Source organism: Macrotis lagotis, chromosome 8 (assembly GCF_037893015.1).
Source record: "Macrotis lagotis isolate mMagLag1 chromosome 8, bilby.v1.9.chrom.fasta, whole genome shotgun sequence".
Taxonomy (NCBI): domain Eukaryota; kingdom Metazoa; phylum Chordata; class Mammalia; order Peramelemorphia; family Peramelidae; genus Macrotis; species Macrotis lagotis.
In genome coordinates, this window is record NC_133665.1 from 2,585,072 (window position 1) to 2,606,337 (window position 21,266).

The 21,266-nt window shown below is 36.2% G+C and overlaps 1 protein-coding gene across 2 annotated transcripts in view; it reads right to left on the minus strand.

Moving 5' to 3' along the window:
- Positions 1–21,266, minus strand: part of USP31 (ubiquitin specific peptidase 31) — a 170,307-nt gene that overhangs the window by 28,247 nt on the left and 120,794 nt on the right. For both annotated transcript variants that reach the window (XM_074196228.1, XM_074196227.1), the window contains exons 12-15: positions 17,091–17,210; positions 15,382–15,607; positions 4,424–4,582; positions 1,510–1,662 (exon numbers count right to left, since the gene is read on the minus strand). In XM_074196228.1, coding sequence (XP_074052329.1) covers positions 1,510–1,662; positions 4,424–4,582; positions 15,382–15,607; positions 17,091–17,210 — 658 coding nt within the window. The remainder of the gene's footprint in view (positions 1–1,509; positions 1,663–4,423; positions 4,583–15,381; positions 15,608–17,090; positions 17,211–21,266) is intronic.

Below are 21,266 nucleotides of genomic sequence, written 5' to 3' on the forward strand. Positions count from 1 at the left end.
TCTGAGTATGAAGATAAATATTCTGGCCTGCCATCCCCCCCAAAATAAACTTAATGACTTCTCAACCAATAAGAAAAAAATGGAAACAAAGAAGGCTTACTGGAGTCCATTTTTTCATGATTCATCCAAACTATCCTTTCCATGACATGCAAGCAGTGTGTCAAAATGGATAGACAGTTTGAAAGTCAGGAAGATCAGGATTTAAATCTAAACTTAGATTACTTGATGTGACCCTAGAGAAGTTGCTCAACCTCTCTCAAACTACAATTTTCTTATCTGTAAAATGGGGGCGGACATCTAGGTGGAGCAGTGGATAGAGCACAGGCCCTGGAGTCAGGAATACCAGCCTCAGACACTTAATAATTGCCTAGCTGTGTGACCTTGGGCAAGACACTTAATTCCATTGCCTTAAAAAAAATAAAAAAATTATTAAGAAAGAATAAATAATCTATAAAATGAGGATAATGGCATCATATCACAGTGTTGTTATAAAGATGAAATAATATGAAAAAAACATTTTGCAAACCTTAAAATTCTCTATAAATCTGAGTTATTGGATCACAAATTTAGATCCTTTAAAGGTCACTCTGTTCAATCCTCTTATTTTTAAATATGAGGACTCTGAGGCATAGAAAGTTTAAATAACATGCCCAGGGTCACTCAGATAATAAATAAGTATGTGAGATAGAATTCAAACACCAGGTCTTTCTGACCTTTCATTCAGTGCCCCAACTATTATACCATACTGCCTCTGTTATTATTATTATTATTATTATTATTATTATTATTATAAAAATTCCACCATTTGTCTTGTAAACACTATTAACAATACCAAATAGCAATGATGCCACTTTCTTTGGCAACCCAGTCTATCACAAAAGTAGGAAGAATGGAATATGGGGTAGAGATACCCAAGGTGAAGAGAAGGACACCTTATCCTATTGATAGAACCTGTGGCTTAACATCATCAGATATCAAAGTACTCTGCCATGCCTGTGTCTGTGAGCTCTTTGGTCTCAGTTCCCTCAAACCTGAGAAACTACAAACTAGACATTCCTAACCATTTTCTGTGTCACAGGCCCACTTTGACAGAATGGTGAAATTTATGGACCATTTTTCAGAATAATGTTTTTAAATATATAAAACAAAAATTCAAGGAACCCCTGAAATCTATACACAGACTCCTAAGATATCACATATGTCCCAGATTAAGAACCTCTTTGTTGTTAAAATTGTTCAGTTGTGTCTGACTCTCTGTGTCCCCATTTGAGGTTTTCTTAGCAAGATACTAGAGTGGTTTGCTATTTCCTACTCCACCTCACTTTACAGATGAGGAAACTGAGGCAAACAGAGCTAAGTGACTTGCCCAGGGTCACAATCTGGTACATGTCAGAGGCCAGATTTGAACTCAGGAAGATGGAGGCCCAGCACTCTATCACTGTGCCATCTAGCTGCCCTATAAGAATCCCAGCTTGATACCATCTTTAAACCATCTCTGCATATACATACCATCATCTTCACTTCTTTCTCCAGTTAACTCCACTGACTCTGAGAGTGAAGCCAGAGATGTGCGCCTGGAAGAAGCCGCAGAAGTGACGCTGGCTTGCTTACTCCCTGGAAGCCTGCTTACCCAGTGTTCACACAGTGAAGAACTTGTGGAACCTGCAGAGAAGGCAGAGAATTGGGATCAGAGAAGACTCATGTGGCCACTTACATGTTAAAGGACCTCCTATAAGTCCTGCTGATTAATCACAAGTGAATTATTGATGTTCCCACCATTGGAGTTCAACTTTAACCACCAGAAACCAGAATGATGCCTTTTAGGCAACAGTACATTATGACTAATTAAGAAAGGAACCAATTCCTATACATATTATATCATTTTTAGCTATAAATAATGCAAGTACAATCCTTAATGCTTCATAAAGTAAAATTTAAATTTAAGAGAAGATGTCAGTTGAATAGAACATAGTCCCAGGGTAATATTTCTGGCAGTTACAAAATAAGTGATTTTCATTTTCAAGGCTGTTAACATGGGTTCCTTTTTTTTAATTCACAGGTATATGAAGACTTAATCATTTATTCATATATTAATTCATATATTCATATACAAAGGGAGGTAAGACCTAGATAGGGAAAGTGAGATGATTCAAAACTGTCAGAGGAGGATCAATCTGAAGGAATGAGGAAGAATAAGGGGGAACAACAAGATAACTGTCCTCAAGTATCTGAAAAGATTTCATATAGAAGAGGAATTAAATGGCAGGCATCCTGGTTCTGCTGCACACGACCCATTAACTTTTCTAGGTTTTAGTTTCTACTATAAAATGAAGGGGAGTTGGACTAAATGACTTCAAGGGTTCTAAATCTATCATAACCATGACTTATTCTCCTTGACACAGGATACACAGCAAACATCAAAACATAAACACAAGGGCACAGATTTAAGTATAAGAATAGACAATTTAAAAACTGTCATTCCTCCTTCATTTTTGAAGAAGACCAATGATATCATGATGCTGGGGTAAAATAGTGGATGATGGATGATGTCTTAACTTTGCAGTGAGTTGGACTTAAGTGAGGCAGAGTTGCACAGTCATCGACCTCACTCTCTCTTCCACAGTCATAGAAATCCAGTGGCAGAACAAAAATCAGTATCTCTGGTGATGGCCTGAGATGCCATTTTTGAGGTTTGACCAAGCTTTTAGCACTCCAGTGTCTTCTTCAGCCAACTTTGTGACCATTGGAACAAACTGTTTTCATCTATCCACTCCATTGAAGAAAGTCTTAACATGCTTAGGATAGACATTCCCCTAAGTCACTGATGGCTTGAGATATGTTGGTTACCCTGTATCTGGTTTAGCCCATCTGGCAAGACAGTGTTACTAGGACGTAACTGCTACATATGCTAAACTTGTTGGGTGACAGGTGGATACCAAAGGTAGATTAGCAGAACTGAAAAGGGTTTGACAAGCCCACACAACAAAGGTGTTAGTTCTCCTTGAACACTCCATATCCCCACAATAAGTATATAAGCTCAGGATAGGGAATCTCAAAGATTAAATGAGCTGCTTAGAGAGGTAACAAGTTTCCAGTTACTTGGAGATATTGAAGTAAAAGAGAGATGACTACTTTAGGAGACCAACTTTAATGTGCAATTTTTATAGTCACTGATAATCTGTGAAACTACCCCAGGATGCCTGAAATTCAAAGGATCACAAATGTAATGTGGAAGGAGCTGTAGAGGTTCTCTCCTCCATCTACATTTCACAAATTGGTAAACTGAGGCCCAGGAAGATGAAATACTTCATCCAAGATTATAAAAGTAGTCAAGAGAAAAACCAACATTCAAACCCAGGTTTGTCTCCCCATTTTCTTTATGGCATTATACTGCTTCCCTAGGTTTACCAGGTTGCCTTTCAAAATTAAGTCTCAATCAAGTCAAATATTTGTGAGAATTGCTACACTGGAGGGTGCCAGTTTGCACATATTATAAGCTGTGGGTTCTGTATTTAAATAGACGAAGGTCCTCTAGAGAATAAGGTAATATTAACTCCCACTGCATTCATCCTGGGGGGGGGGGAAGCCCATTTTCTATATTCATAATTAACCTGAATGATTGCTTTGTGAATAAACATCCCATTTGGGCAAAATTTTAGGGACTCATATTATATTTTTCTGTCCTGGAGGCAGGAACTACTGTTATATACCAAGAAGTTTCCTAGAAATCATGATTTGGTTCATGAATCATAAGAGCATAAGAAATATCAAAGAAAGTTAATCCCAAAGGTGTATCCAGATAAATATTCCATTTCTGATAGGCACCAAGTATGGGTGTCTTCACCGCTATTATATAAAGAAATTAACTGTTGTCCCTCTAAAATTTTAGCCTGCTTTCCTAACTCAAGGTTCCATCACCCATAAACTTATTTACTATTCCTATGATCTTAATTTTCTACCAATATTACTCTTCTTGGGATAAGGAATTCCCTCATTTTATTTCTTTCTAGAAGAAATAATATTGTTTTTCATTCCTTCTTAACTACTCTCAACTTTAAAGAGGAGTTCCTTCAGTGCCAAGATAGTACAAGATATGATTTACTATAAAATCCATTATTAACCTTAGTCAAATCATTTACAGGTTTCCAAACTTCTGTGATTGCCCCATCCTCATATTTTTGATATGAGAGCAGGTTCCCCCATTTCCAGCATCGGATCATCTTCTTGTGGATTGTTTGTTCTTTTCTCATCTCTTGATTAGTAGTAATTTTGAGACTGCTGCAATATTATAGAAAAACTAACCCAACAGGATCATAAGTTAAATAAAGAAAATACCTTCTGAGGGGTATTTCACCAAAAGTCAATCTTCTATGCTAAAAAATTTACCTAAACTACAATTTCTAGAAATCTGAGCTAGCCTCACCTGCCACAGAGCTGTTGGCTGACCAAGATGGTATAGCTGTTCGCCTCTGATAAAAAAGTATATAAGCTGTCTGCTTACAGACTTCATCCTCCGACAACTGCTGTACATCACTGTCATCAAAGCAGTACCAGAGACCGTCCACAGAGTTCTTACAGTATGCTGTCAACAACAAAAAAAAAATTTCTATCATTAGTTGGCTCAGTTTCTGCACCATTTCATTCTCATTAATGCCTCACCAAAATAGAGCCCTGAGATGAACTTAAAAGCACCATGGTTTTGGTTATAGGGTCAATTTTTGGCATTTTCAAGAGGAGAGCAAGTAGTTAATCCAATTAATTAGTGCAACTTTCTTAGAAAAAGACAAAAATAATCCACGTTATGTATCACACTCAAGCAATAATTTCTTGATGCACATGTGTAGAAACAGGAGGGTAGTCAAACAGAAAAATGAGTTCCATTTTATCTTTTAAATATTTGGTCAATGTTAAAACAGAATACACTCAATTTATTTAAACATGATGCAATGCAGGAGCATTTGCTTACAATGAAGACACTGAGAGATGACCCACACATGCTCACCAGGCTGGTAGAGAACAATACTACAAACACTGAAAGATGATGAATCTTCCTTTCCAGGTCTAACAAACAGCCTGAGATAGAAATGAAGAATATGCATATTGTAGCTGAAATAAACAAAAACAAACTGCACTCACAGAAGAGTACTGTCACCCTGAAAAAAAACACATTATAATCTTGTTCCCTGCAAAATCTACAATTTGTTATCACAGGTTTGAAAATATCAATTGATCTTATGGGGATATGAATGTATAAATGATGCAGCTGAAAAATAATTCTAAATTTTTCTTCCTACAAGGGAGTCAGCATTTTCTCCATAAGAATTCCTGAGAGGCAGAATGATGTATGGAATAAAGAACTGATTTCAGAAACAGAAAGATCTGGTTTGAAGTCCCATATATGACACATGTTGGCTGCATGTCCCAAAGCAAATCACTAGGCGAGAGGTTCCTAAATTTGTTGATCTCAGAACTCTTAAATACTGAGGAGTAGGGACAGCTATATGGCACAATGGATAGAGCACCATCCTTGGCTCCAGGAAGACCTGAGTTCAAATGCAGTCTCAAACACTTGACATTTAATGGCTGTGTGTGACCTTGGACAAGTCATTCAAGTGATTGTCTTGCAACAAAAACAAAAAATTATAGATTTTTTTCTACCTAAAGAACTTTTGTTTAAAAAAAGCCATTCCCCAATTGCCAAATGGTCAAAGGATATGCAAAGGCAATTTACAGATGAGATCAAAGCAATCCATAGCCATATGAAAAAATGCTCTAAATCATTAATTATTAGAGAAATGCAAATTAAAGCTTCTCTGAGGTACCACCTCACACCTCTCAGATTGGACAATATGACCAGAAAGGATAGTGATCACTGTTGGAAGGGTTGTGGGAAATCTGGGACACTATTACACTGTTGGCGGAGCTGTGAATTCATCCAACCCTATTGGGAGCTATTTGGAGCTATTTGGAACTATGCCCAAAGGGCAACAAAATTGTGCATACCCTTTGACCCAGCAATACCACTACTGGGTCTATACCCTGAAGAGATGAGGAAAAAGGGTAAAAACATTACTTGTACAAAAATATTTATAGCAGCCCTGTTTGTGGTGGCAAAGAATTGGAAATCAAGTAAATGTCCTTCTATTGGGGAATGGCTTAGCAAACTGTGGTATATGTATGTCATGGAACACTATTGTTCTAATAGAAACCAGGAGGGATGGGATTTCAGGGAAGCCTGGAGAGATTTGCATGAACTGATGTTGAGTGAGATGAGCAGAACCAGGAAAAACACTGTACATACTAACAGCAACATGGGAGTGATGATCAACCTTGAAGGACTCGCTCATTCCATCAGTGCAACAATCGGGAACAATTTGGGGCTGTCTGCAAAGGAGAATACCATCTGTATCCAGATAAGGAGCTGTGGAGTTTGAACAAAGTTCAAGGACTATTCCTTTTAATTTAGAAAAAAACAGATATCTTATTGTCTAATCTTGTTACCTCTTAGAATTCTTGTCTCTTCTTTAAGGATATGATTTCTCTCTTATCACACCCAATTTGGATCAAGGTACAACATGGAAACAAAGTAAAGACTGACAGATTGCTTTCCGTGGGAGTGGGGAGGGAAGTAAGATTGGGGGGAAAATTGTAAAACTCAAATAATATTTTTAATAAAAATAAATTAAAAAAAGAACTCTTGTTTATTTAGCACAATAGGGGTAGCTAGGTGGTGCAAGAACAGAGCACCAGCCCTGGAGTCAGGAGGACCTGAGTTCAAATCCATCTTTAGATACTTAATAATTACCTAGCTGTGTGACCTTGGGCAAGTCACTTAACCCCACTGCCTTGCAAAAACCTAAAATAAATAAATATTTACCAAATAAAAATTAAAACATCTTAGCATGATTATAAAAAGAATTTTGACCTTGCAAGTCTCAAGGATCCCCAAGGGTCCCAGGACCACTGCCCTAATCATCTCACTAAAACTTTAAGTTACAAAAGAGGGATGAATAGAAGTTTCCTTATCTGAGTGGTTCCCTGTGCCTACCTTTCCCTGTTGTATGAGGGAAGAATCATTTTGATGCCATTTTTCCTGGTCAGCACTTACTTATAATGTTTACAGGCTTTTACCACGGTTTGAGCACATGGTGCTTATACTTCAAACAACCTGTAATTTTTCACTAATATGACTACTCCTTTCAAGGCAGATCATAGCAATAAGATTAATAATAACAATGAAATAATAAATAGATGGCATTTATATGGCATTTTCCTGTTTACAAAGTTCTTTATATTATTTCATTTGATTCTCACAACAACCCTGAGTGATCTGTGCTATTATTATCTATATGTAAAGATGAGATTGGAACTCAGAGAGATTAAGTAACTGACTTAGGTTCACAATGCCAGTAAATATCTAAAGTGGTATCAAAAAACAGGCCTTCCTGACTCTAAATAGCACCTCTATTTGCTATACTACTCTGACTCTCTCAAATTATTATACCCTTTCCAAATCTTAGTTAATGGTTAAATGAGTTGTTTTTTTTTTCCCAGAATATTCATCAATGAACAACCTTTCATGATAATCTTCTCTACATTTATCTAGCTTGTTCCTTCATCAATAGTTCATCAAAAGATTCACAAGTAGGAGCAGCTAGATGGTGCAGTGGATAGAGTACCAACTCTAGAATCAAGAGGACCTAGGTTCAAATCCAGCCTTAGACATTTAATACTTACTCAGCTGTGTGACAATGGGCAAATCACTTATACCCATTGCCTTGCATTAAAAAAAAAGTCCATATGTAGAGGCTTTCCAGCCTAGCTGGATCTGTCAGAACCATCAACACCACCTTTAGGGGTCACAGACACCACAAAAAGACATCAGAGGAAGATGTTAGTAAAAGAAAGGATCTTAAATAGTGTATATATATATAGTATAAAGCTAACTAATGAGATTATTGCAAAAGGAGCTATTTATGAAAACTAAGTATTGTGTTAGAATCAAAAAGATCTGGGTTTAAATCCTGACTCAGGCACTGATTAGCTATGTGGCCCTGGGAAACTTGCTTAGCTCTTCTAAACCTCAGTTTTCTCCCCTGCAAAATGGGGGAAAACAAGAGGAATGACTTTTCAAAGTTGTAGGGAAGACATCAGCAATTAGAGAAGAAAAAGAAATTGAAGGAATTAGAATTGGGAAGGAAGAGACAAAACTCTCACTCTTTGCAGATGACATGATGGTCTACCTAGAGAATCCCAAGAAATCATCTAAAAAACTACTGGAAACAATTAGCAATTTTAGCAAAGTTGCAGGTTATAAAATAAACCCGCATAAATCCTCAACTTTTCTATATATGTCTAGCAAGAAACAGCAGGAAGAGCTAGAAAGAGAAATCCCATTCAAAGTAACCTCAGACAGTGTAAAATATTTGGGAGTCTATTTGCCAAGACAGACTCAGAATCTTTTTGAAAACAATTATAAAACACTTTTCACACAAATTAAATCAGATTTAAATAACTGGGCAAATATCAACTGCTCATGGATGGGGAGAGCTAATATAATAAAAATGACAATTCTACCAAAACTAAACTATCTGTTTAGTGCCCTACCAATCAAAATTCCAAAAATACTTTAATGAGTTAGAAAAAATTGTAAGTAAATTCATATGGAGAAATAAAAAGTCAAGAATTGCCAGGAGCTTAATGAAAACAAAATGCAAACGAAGGTGGCTTAGCACTACCCGATCTAAAATTATATTATAAAGCATCAGTCATCAAAACTGTTTGGTATTGGCTAAGAAATAGAGTGGTGGACCAGTGGAATAGACTAGGTGTAAAAGCAGGAGAGGATTATAGTAATCTGCTGTTTGATAAACCCAAGATAAGATCCAAATGGTTACAGGACATAGACATAAAAAAACAATACTATAAGCAAATTAGAAGATCAAGGACTAGTCTACCTGTCAGATCTATGGAAAGGGGAACAGTTTATGACTAGGGAAGAGTTGGAGAACATCACTAAAAACCAATTAGATGATTTCGATTACATTAAATTAAAAAGCGTTTGCACAGATAAAACCAATGTAATCAAGATCAAAAGAAAAGTAGTAAATTGGGAAACAATCTTTACAACTAATGATTCTGACAAAGGACTCATTTCTAAAATATATAGAGAACTGAGTCATATTTTTAAAACAAAAAGCCATTCCCCAGTTGACAAATGGTCAAAGGATATGCAAAGGCAATTTACAGATGAGGAGATCAAAGTAATCCATAGCCATAAGAAAAAATGCTCTAAATCATTAATTATTAGAGAAATGCAAATTAAAGCTTCTCTGAGGTACCACCTCACACCTCTCAGATTGGCCAGTATGACCAGGAAGGTGAATGATCATTGTTGGAAGGGATGTAGGTAATCTGGGACACTGTTACACTGTTGGTGGAGCTGTGAATTCATCCAACTCTTCTGGAGAGCTATTTGGAACTATGCCCAAAGGGCAAAAAAATGTGCATACCCTTTGACCCAGCAATACCACTACTGGGTCTATACCCTGAAGAAATGAGGAAAAAGGGTAAAAACATTACTTGTACAAAAATATTTATAGCAGCCCTGTTTGTGGTGGCAAAGAATTAGAAATCAAGTAAATGTCCTTCGATTGGGGAATGGCTTAGCAAACTGTGGTATATGTATGTCATGGAACACTACTGGTCTATTAGAAACCAGGAGGGATGGGATTTCAGGGAAACCTTGGAGGCATTTGCATGAACTGATGCTGAGTGAGATGAGCAGAACCAGAAAAACACCGTACACCCTAACAGCAACATGGGAGTGATGTTCAACCTTGAAGGACTTGCTCATTCCATCAGTGCAACAATTGGGAACAATTTTGGGCTGTCTGCAAAGGAGAGTACCATCCATATCCAGATAAGGAGCCGTGGAGTTTGAACAAAGTACAAGGACTATTCCCTTCAATTTGGAAAAAAAATCAGATATCTTATTGTCTGATCTTGTTACCTCTGAGAATTCTGTTCTCTTTAAGAATATGATTTCTCTCTCATCACACCCAAATTGGATCCAAGTAAAGACTGACAGAGTGCTATCTGTGGGGTGGGGTTGGGGGAGGGAAGCAAGATTGGGGGAAAATTGTAAAACTCAAATAATATCTTTAATAAAAATAAAAAATAAAGTGAAAAAAAGTTGTAGGGAAGAACAAATGAGATGATATCTAAAATGTTCCAATCTTAAAACACTAAACAAATGCCAGCATTATCACTGATATTAATGTGGCCTCTGTCAGTGGAGGGAATAGCTACATTAATGAAAACTACAGATTTTCTGGAGGGGGAAAAGCACCACATGTTTTCTGCCCAGTCACTAAAGCATGTATCTTCAATGGAATTCTTCAGCTGTTCACTCACATCCCATATCCAATCTGTTGTCAAATCTTATTATGTAGGTTAAAATGACATCTCTCATATAAAGCCCCTCCTCTTTCACTCTATACAATCACTACCCTTCTCCTAGACCTCTTCACCTCTAGCCTGGGCTATTCTTTCCACACCAATCCATCCTCTTCAACTGAACAACCACCAAAGTGACATATATTTGACCATGTCAACACCTTACTCAGTAAACTCCCCTATTAATCTCCAAGATCAATATAAAATCTCCTGGCAAGAAAGTCATTCAGAACCTAGTTCCCTCATACTTTTCTGGTCTTCTTACAGTTCAGTCCTCTCCACGCATTCTATAATCCAGCCACACTACTTACCTTCTCTTTCCTCACATTTGACATTCCAAGTAACACCTCTGTAAATTTACCCCAGATGTCCTCCATGCCTGGAATTCCCTCCCTCCTTAGGTTTGACTCTTAGTTTGCCAATTTTCCTTCAAGAGAGATTAGACTCTATCTTCTGCAAAAGGACTTACCTATTAATCCTCCCTATCCATTGCTAGTGGCTTCCCTCTAAGATTACTTCACATTTACACATTATATCTTGTATATACTCCATTATTTCCAGTTGAATGCAAGTTCCTGGATGGCAGGAAATTTGTATGGTCACTGCTTAGCCTAGGTCTGGCTCATAATTAGTGCTTAATAAATGGTTTTTGGCTACCAAGTTCAGACAAAAGCAATGAAACACAGCATTGCATACATTATAGATAGAAGACAGAAAAAGTTGATACTTTATTTACTGATTCTCCCTTGAGGGAAGAAAAATGAAATTCTTTTTCAAGATTTCAAAGGATAAAAACTTAAGAAATAGTTTTCATTCCCTCAGGTTCTCTACCACTGAGAAGTTCTATCTTTTAATGCTGCTTACTGTTAAAAGTAAAATTTTTAGACTTTTAGATGTCAAAGATAGGCGATAATAATGTCCAAGAATGGAAGTCAAGGAGAAATGGGAAAATTTTATGAGCTATAAAGATAAAGAGAAGAGGTTAAGTTGTTTTTTTCCCAGATTCTTTTATTGCTAAACTAACTGATAAAAACCTGGGATAGATTATTTTTTTGCTGCCTATGCATTTCTAGAACCTACACTATATAAAACAGTTTGCATTTTGCCACAGAGGCAGTATTCTAATTGGGGGTTACATTCCTGACCAAAGAAAAGGCTGAATTACCATCTGTCATGGATATTGCACAAAAAATTTCTGTAGTAGGTAGAAGGTTGGACTATTTGAACTCTGAGATCTCTTCCTAAGATTCTATGAATCAACATCAAGTAAATTACAAATATGATCAACTATGTAATAAAAGAGAGATCCAACAGCTATAAACCTTTATTATCATTTAAGATAGTAAAATTGTGCTCCAAGTCCTATAAAATGGTTTTAAATTTACTGAACACACTGATTATACAAGATGTCTTGTTGTCCTATAAGGTGGGTATACAACACATTAAAAAATACAGTTCTTGCCTCCTCACGTGTCTTACAGCATTATGTCTAGACCTTTCCTTTGTCTTCATCACATTATATTCTCAGTTCCATTCTCCCTCAATTAGACTGTAAACACCTGAAAAGTAATGATTCATTTTTCTGCCTTTAGTTTCTGACACATTACAAGAGTTTAATAAATGTGCTGAAATGAACTCTACACATGTTAAATGTGAGTTAATGATAACAAATAATGAATGAAACAATTGCATTCAAAGAACTTAAGAGGGCTTTGGGTGGGAGATGGCTTGCATTGTTATGTAATATGTGTTAAAAAATTTTTTCTTTAAGGGTTTTAATTAATATCTTCTTTTTCTTGAATTTTTTTTCTATAGCACTCAAAAAACTATATCATTTTATTAAACTGGGAGCTTTACTAAAAGTTGGAATCATTCTTTTGAAATATAGTCACTGGGAGCACTGAAAAATTAAAGATCCCATTAATTTAGAAACAATGCTATGGAGAATTTTTCTTCTTGTCCATCTTTTTCACTCTCTTCTTTATCTCTCTTCCCACATGCATATCAAACAAAGAATGGTGGAAGAAGGATCAGTCTACTTAGAAAAAATAAATTCTTACTGATATCTATTTTTCCATCACCTACATTTCCCAATTTATCCTTCCCCTTCCTCCTTCTCAGACAGCTTTTTTAAAAGTAAAAAAACAGTTGAACATAAACAACTCATTGAAAAATTCTGAAATTATATTCAATGTCCCATACTAAAGTCCCCCCTTGCATTCAGTTACCACTTTAGGTATTTGGGGGCTTTGGGGAAATGGTTAATGGGTTTCTTTCTTTGTTTTTAGATATTAGTTTATAAAGCCATTTCTCAGATGATCCAATCCCTATCTCATCCCTAAAAACAGAACCACAGATTCTAATACAAAAACCACTGGAATAAGTTAATAGATAATGCCATCAAAAAGTGAAGAAAGACAAAAATGGGGAAAATCTCTAAAATATAAAGTATATCAAAGTACAGGCCATCTGTAGTCAAATCATACTCACTCTTCAGCAAACTGCATTATATCAGATCTTCTCCAGGTCTTATTTTCCTTACCAATAAAATGATCTCTTAAGTCCAGCTCTAAGTCTTATTGAGTCTATGGAATATGTAAGTTCAAAATTCAAAAATTGGGGGGAGGGTGTCAAATTTTGTCGAAATTTGTAAAAGGCCTTAAATATCATCTGGTTCAATTCCTTTCCAAAGGAAAAAAGCCCTAGCCCACCTTAAAATATTTTACATATGTTTGTGGTAGCAAAGAATTGGAAATCAAGTAAATGTCCTTCAATTGGGGAATGGCTTAGCAAACTGTGGTATATGTATGTCATGGAACACTACTGGTCTATTTGAAACCAGGAGGGATGGGAATTCAGGGAAGTATGGAGGGATTTGCATGAACTGATGCTGAGTGAGATGAGCAGAACCAGAAAAACACTGTATACCCTAACAGCAACATGGGAGTGATGATCAACCTTGATGTACTTGCTCATTCCATCAGTGCAACAATCAGGGACAGTTTTGGGCTGTCTGTGATGGAGAATACCATCTGTATCCAGATAAAGAACCATGGAGTTTGAACAAAGTTCAAGGACTATTCCCTTTAATTTAGGGAAAAAAAACTAATATCTTATTGTCTGATCTTGTTATCTCTTATACTTTTATGTTTCTTCCTTAAGGATATGATTTCTCTCTCATCACACTCAGTTTGGATCAATGTACATCATGGAAGCAATGCAAAGACTGACAAATTGCTTTCTGTGGGGGGGGTAGGGGAGGGAAGTAAGATTGGGGGAAAACTGTAAAACTCAAAATAAATAAAATCTTTAATCAAAAAAAATATTTTACATAATGTTGTAGAGTGACAAGGTAGGGTAATCTCAAATCCAATTAATTCTAGTGCTTTCTCTCTCTGAATTACTTTTTATTTAACCTGCATGTAGTTTGCTTGTTTATATTTATTTACTTCTTGCCTCACCCTTTAGATTATTAACTCCTTGAGGCCAGGGATTATTTTTTGCACAGCACATAGTACAATGATTAGTTCATAATAATAAGCTACTATTATGTCTACTTATTAACTGGTTGATGGGAAAAAATAAACACAAGATTAGGAGTTAAGAGTCTTAAGTTTCTAGGCTTAGTTCTTCACTTAGTGGACTTGTGGCCTCATTCAAGCAGCAATTTCTCTGAAGTTCCTTATCTATAAAATGATTTTAAATGCCTACCCTCACAAGGTCATTTTGAAAATAATAAAACACTTTTATAAATAAGAGTTTAAGATTATCATCTCATTCTTTTTTAATGGCTCTCAGAGAGAAATGGTCCTAGAACAAGTTGCTATCTTATTATTATTATTTTCTAGTTATATGTAGTTATATAAACAGGGAAGTACTACTTTTAATAACTGAAAAAAATCTTGGGATGGAATTTCATCTTCTGAGACTCACAGAAAGCATGTTCTGGGACAGTTCCAATAGCAGTCAAGACAATTCTATTTTTCTACTTTCTTTACCTATATTTTGAAATACTTAATATCACCATTACTATTCCTACTTGATCATCTTCTCACCACCTCTCTTCTTTTCTACATATATTTCCTCTCACCCTCTATCCTATGCCTACTTCTCACTTTCCAAGTCTAGAAATAAAATCCATATCACCATTGCTACAGGAAAAGATGTATCAATATACCATCCCTATAATTTTCTGAGCCAGAAAAAAATCTTACTGTGGATACCTATATCCAGTTTGTGCTGTCTCCTATATTAAAATAAAAGTTTTTAAGGATAGGAATTGTCTTCATTTTGGTACTTGTATTGCAAACTCTTATCAGAACATTTGGTACATCATAAACATTTTTTAAGGTTTTTGCAAGGCAAATGGGTTAAGTGGCTTGCCCAAGGCCACACAGCTAGGTAATTATTAAGTGTCTGAGACTGGATTTGAACCCAGGTACTCCTGACTCCAAGGCTGGTACTTTATCCACTACGCCACCTAGCCACCCCAATCATAAACATTTAAAAAATGCTTTATCATTCATTCATTAATTTTAGTCATTCATACTACTACTATTACTATTGCTACTATTATTATCTTAATCCCTGGACCAAGACAGTTGAAGCTTTATTCTCATGGTACAAATTAGGCAACCTTAGAGTTAACCTGAATATCCTAATTTCTTAAATAGATAAATGAGATGCTATTGTAGCTATCTTTTGCTAAGATCAGGGAAAAAGGAAGGGATCTTCATTCATTTATTCATGGACATGGGCAGATGTGATGAGAATAGCCACCACAGATGTTTGGTTTCACCTGGTTGCTGACAGGGGAAGCAAGGTCCACAGAACACCAAGAAATTCTATTAACAGCAAGATCAAAAACTGAGAGATCATCAGAAAAGTAATTTAGCTTTTCAAATTGCAGACTAGCATAATTACCTGTATAATGCCCCCCTTGCATTGTCCCATGGTGATTACACACAGCATAAAGATCATAGATGTAGTCCTCAGGATCTCTTCCTAGTCCATAGGGGCGCCTCCAGGGGGACCAATGGGATGGGAGGCTCCAGCTGCTCTGGCTCCGTTTTACCACATGAGGCGTCATATCCAAGCCAGTTAAAGGAAATTTCACCATGTTCTGAAGTTTCATTCGCCTGTCACCCTCCTGATTAAAGGAGAACACAATTTCATTTAAGATTGAACAACTTCGTGAAGTAGGTGTGATTGCTATAAACCTCTTATAAAAGGGGAAAGTGAAGCTAAGAGGGGATGAATGACTTACCCAGAGTAACACAGCTAGTAGTGGCAAGATTCAAGATCTTTCTGACTGCAAGTCCAGCATTCTACCTCACCTCTCGCAATGCCTCCTTTTTTTTCTCTTTTTTTTTTTTTTTTTTTGTCTTTGGAGGCAATCAGGGTTAAATGACTTCCCCAGAGACACAAGCTAATAAATGTCTAAAGCTAGATTTGAACTCTGGAATCCAAAACAGCCTTCCCCATTTTAAAAATAAGTTTTAAATTATGCTTACTTAGTTTATGATGCCTCTTAAAGAATACTATTTCGTTTATATATTATTTTTAAAATAGTACTATTTCAATGACAATTAGAACACTTATAAAAAATCATTGGTATCTATTATTCTTATATTAAATTCATTTCAAAATATAGTTATCAAGCAACTCTATGTTAAATGTATCTCTCCTGGGTGGCAAGGTGGCTCAGTGGATAGAGCACTGGCCCTGGAGTCAGGAGTACCTGAGTTCAAATCCAGCCTCAGACAATTAATAATTGCCTAGCTGTGTGGTCTTGGGCAAGCCACTTAACCCCACTACCTTGCAAAAAAAAAAAAACTAAAAAAATGTATCCCTCCTCTCTCTTCATGCAATGAGCCATCTGTTATGACAATTGTACCAATCATAGCTGCTGCATTTCTCAGGCACTACCAAAAGAAGTTCTTTTGCTATTAAAAAACACCTTTCCTGAATTTTGAGGGGATGAATTTTTTTGGCAAGGCAAGGGTTAAGTGACATGCCCAATCTGAAATCTTTTAAATGTCAAAAATTTAGCCACCTACTCGGTGCATTGTGCAAGGCAGAGGGGATTCAAAGGCAAGGCAAAAAGAGAGCCCGTCCTCAATGAACATATATTCTACTTAAAATACATAACATTCTGGAATGGTTAAGTTGTATATCAGGCAAATGTACATCAAATTTTGCTCTGCTACATTCAAGAACTGATAGAAGGAATGGGAGTTAGCAGCCATACTTTCAAAAAAGTTGAATTGCAATTAACTATACCTCATTACTTCTGATCTCAATTAGTGATTCTAATCCCCACTAACTGCACACATACTCCAAATCATAAACTGAGAATTGGAAAATATGATCAATAAAATAAACACTAAAGAATTGCAAAGCAAAGCTACTGCAACATGAAATCAAATTTGTACACTTGTAGAGAAGATGCTCAACACTGACTTGGGAAATAAAGGGATGTTACACAAAATAGAGGTAAAAGGTAGAATTATGGGCTATTCATAACAGGACCATCTGGGGCACCATTCTACTATTCAGTCATTTAGTAGATAATATTGAAAACTTACAATTTGTCGTTGGAGTTCTTCCCACTCCGCAGGGGTTGCCCTTACCTGTCGAAATCTTTTCAGATGTATAATAAGCACATCAGGCAAGGTCCACAGGCTTAATGTTATGCTCCCTTGCTGCAGCTGTTTACAGTGTGGGCAACGCCAAGCATCATCTGGGGCAAGCTAAAAGTAAGAATTGCTGAGTGTTAGAGGATCTAACCCCTCATGTCACAGGAGAAACTCAGTCCCAAAGAAGGGGAAAGATTTAAACAAGGTCACAGAGATAGGCTAATAGCAAAAGGATTGGGGTTTTTTTTATTAGTTATCTTTGTATTAAGTTACATCTTTCAATGATTTTATAGATTAAGGGACATAATTTTTCCTTTCCAAGAAATTTTCCAATTCAGAATCTTGCTGGTAAAAAAAAGAGATAAGGTACAAGATGTCACAGGATAAAGAACAACAGTTTATACATAAGGAAGTCCTTCATCTTTTTTGTGACATGAACCCCTTTAGCAATCTAGAAAAGATTATAAGATCCTTTCTCTGAATAAGGCTATTTAATTCAAAAAATAAAATAAATAGAACACAAAGGAAACCAAAAGTTAGTGAAAATAGACATGTAACTGTTTTCTAATCCAAGGTCACAAGCTCTTTGAAATATGTTCAAAGACCAAATTCATGCTTTAGAGAAAATAAAGATAAATACAGGAAAACCATAGGATTAGCATTTAATGACAGTGGAAGGCACAGCCTAAAATCAAAATAAGACAGATAAATCAACCAATAGAGATTTATTAAGGACTTACCATATGTGAGGAACATGCTAAATTCAAGAAATACAAATTCAAAAAGAGAGACAAGATAGTCCCTACCTCAAAAAGTTCACATTCTAATAGAGAGACAGGGAGTTCTGATGAAGGAGTCACAGGATTTGAATGGGGAATGGTATAAGAGTCGAAACAATACTGGCTTTGGGACTACTTGTTATCGTGAGCAAAACACTCAGTCTTCTCTAGGTCTAAGTTTCCTCAACTGTAAGAGGATTGTTTTAGTTGGCTTCCAAGGTTCCTTCAAACTCTAAGTCTATGAATCTAAACACTATTCCAGAAGATATCTGCTACTGAGATCTACACTTGAAATAAGATGCAATACCAGACTGGAAACTGGTATCTAGCCAAAGTAGGATGAAGAAATTATAAGAGTTTGATGGCTTGCTAAAGTAAGCTATTGACTGCTACATTGCTTTAACTTAAGGAATATCACATACTTTCCCCATAACAACCATGTGAATTAGACATTACAGATATAATTATCATGGCATGCTGCTATAATGACATTCTAAGTATGTGGAAACCAAGGCTCAGGAAAGTTAAGTAATTTATCCAGAGACCCATAGTTTTAGCAGAGTCAGAACTCAAGTCTAGGTCCCAAATCCAAGTCTAAGTTCTCTTGCCTCCAAAATTCTCCTTCACAAAATGTCACCTTTGATTTGATACTCAAAGTTTTGATTTATACCTTAGGATGACTTGAGAGCATGGGAAATGTACTCATTGTATTATATGATTTTACAAATGAATGGACCTTTATAGATTGCCCTAAATTTTATAATTATAATTTTATAACTTTATAAACTGTAGGAGGACTGAGTCAACTTTCTTATACTTTAAGAAAAGAAACTGAAGTTCAGAATAGTTAAATGAGTTGCCATGGCATAGAAGTAGCAAACAGCAGAGCTGCATGCATAAAATCATTGATTCATGCTCACATAGCTATGAAATTTCAGAGATGGCAATGAACACAGGTCTTTCTGATTCTAAGTCCAATATGCTGCCCGCCAAGGATTTAATCTTTTAGAAATTATATTGATTACCATGCTGACTTTGATTCAAACCCTTGTCCTTTTACTACAGTGCTCTTTCCACTATACCAAAAAATGACCATTGGGTCACCTTACCCTTATATAATCATGAACAGTAAACCTAGATGAAACCAAAAGAAGGTACTAGTATCCAACATAAAATATAAAGAAAAAGAAAAGGTCTACAGTGAACTTGTTGAAATCCTTCAAATGAGATCAACCTAGCCTTAACTTTATCAAATTGTCAAAGGGGAAGGTATTGAGAGTGTGGACAAGAAGGTTAAGTTATGAGGGATTTAATGATGTTAAACTGCATTGTATTCTTAGATCAGTTAGAAGGAACTTTTATAGTCGAGATACAGGACTCAGTGGGTAAAAAAGGATTATGTACTGGGAGGAAGGAAAGGAGAGGTAGAATAGATTAAGATATTTAATGTAAAAGAGTCAAGAAATAGCTTTTGCAATGGAATGGAAGGGGGAAGGTAAGGGGGAATGAGGGAACCTTCATTCTCATTGGAAATGGCTCAGAAAGGAAACAACATATATACTTAATAGGGCATAGAAATCTAGAAGAAAAAGGAGAGAAAGGGGATGGAAGAAAGGGGACACTGTGGAAGGGAGGGGGGAGGTAGGGGACAGAGGAGAGGGTAGGGCATGGGAGAGGATAGTCAGACATAATACATTTTCTTTTTTACTTTTGCAGGGTGGTGGGTTTGGATGAACTGTCTGGGACCACAGGGATGGGCGGGTGCTGGGTCTCTGGGATGGATGCAGGCTTGAGGCCTCCTGGCCCCAGGGCCAGTGCTCTGTCCAATGTGCCACTAGGCGGCCACACAGCACATTTTTGATGAGGGACAGAGTGAAAGGAGAGAGAAAATATAATAATAGGTAGTGGGAAGAAATAGATGGAGGGAATTACAATCAGCAACATCAACTGTGGAAGTAATTTTTCTGATGGACTTATGATAAACCACCACAACCCACCACAGAGACAGACTGAAGCACATTTTTTTCTTCTCTTTCTTTTACTTTATTTCTTGTGAGGTGCTTTATTTTTGTCAGGGGAGGGGAGATTGTGTTTACTCTTACAACAAGACTATTTTAGTAATGTATAAATAAATAAATAAATGTAAATTAAAAAAAGAAAATGTGCATTGGTATAAAGAAAAAGAAGAAACCCATGATGATTAGAATTGCATGCCTGAAAACCATAAATACTTTGAGAAGTCAGAAGGCAGTAGACTTGGAGAGCATCAAAGGAGTTAATTTTTTAGAAATCATATTGAACATATCTTATCAAACAGGAAACAACTGATTACTAATACAGTAGTCATTTTAGAAGCAGCCATCTGTGCAGAAAAGAAATATCAACTGGTGGGAGTAAAAGCCAAAGTAAATATTCCATGAAAAACAAATTTCATCAAATTGGATGAAAATAAGGAACTACATGCAATTACAGCTATTCCAATATGACCCATTTAAATAAGTCCTCAAATTTGAAGAATAACAAAAAAAGAGTGACCATCGGAACATTTGCTTGTCACTATTTGCATTAAAACAATGCAAAAATCATTAAAATAACAAGGTTGAAAGATTGGCTCAGTCAGTAAACACCTGATCCCCTTGTCCAAGCAGAAAGACCAAAACCAAGAATAATAGCAGCTGAGAATACACCCTCATTTGTAAAATATTACAGAATATTAGAAACCTCAAAGGATTGTTGATTTTAAAAAAACAGCAAAAAGCAACTGAGAAAACAAGATTACATAGAATTTAGTGGGAAATTCGATGAAGTTAGATCATCCTGAAAACATCAGTAGATAAAATACCATATCATTTTATAACTTTAAAAGTTTTCAATATACTTTCCTCAAAAGGAAAACTGACATAGGCAGTAGAAGTGTTATTTCCTCCTCCTATTACCTCATTTTGCAAATAAGGAAACTAAGGTTCAAGAGAGAATTGCCCAAAGTCACATAGCTAGTAAATGTCGTGGCAAAGCCAAAATATGAATCCATGTCTTCTGACTCTCTCAGTAGTCAAAATGAAAGGAGGAAAACAAACCTAATCACAGAACTTCAGAGCTGAAAGGGTGGTCCTAGCTCTTCCTAACCAGTACCTAGCCAAATCTGCTATTCTGTTCACATAGAATTGAAGATTCTGCCCTCGTCAACATAGGACAAAGGAGTAAGATTTTAATGGAACACCCAACTTCATTTACATGCCCCAATGCATATGAAACAAATTCTGAATTCTACACCACATATGGGATTAATAAAGTTTTAAAGTTTAGAAATAATCTAGCTGTTAGCACAGTGGCTAACCCAAATAAATAAATGAATGAATGAATGAACAAACAAATAAATAAATATATGCTA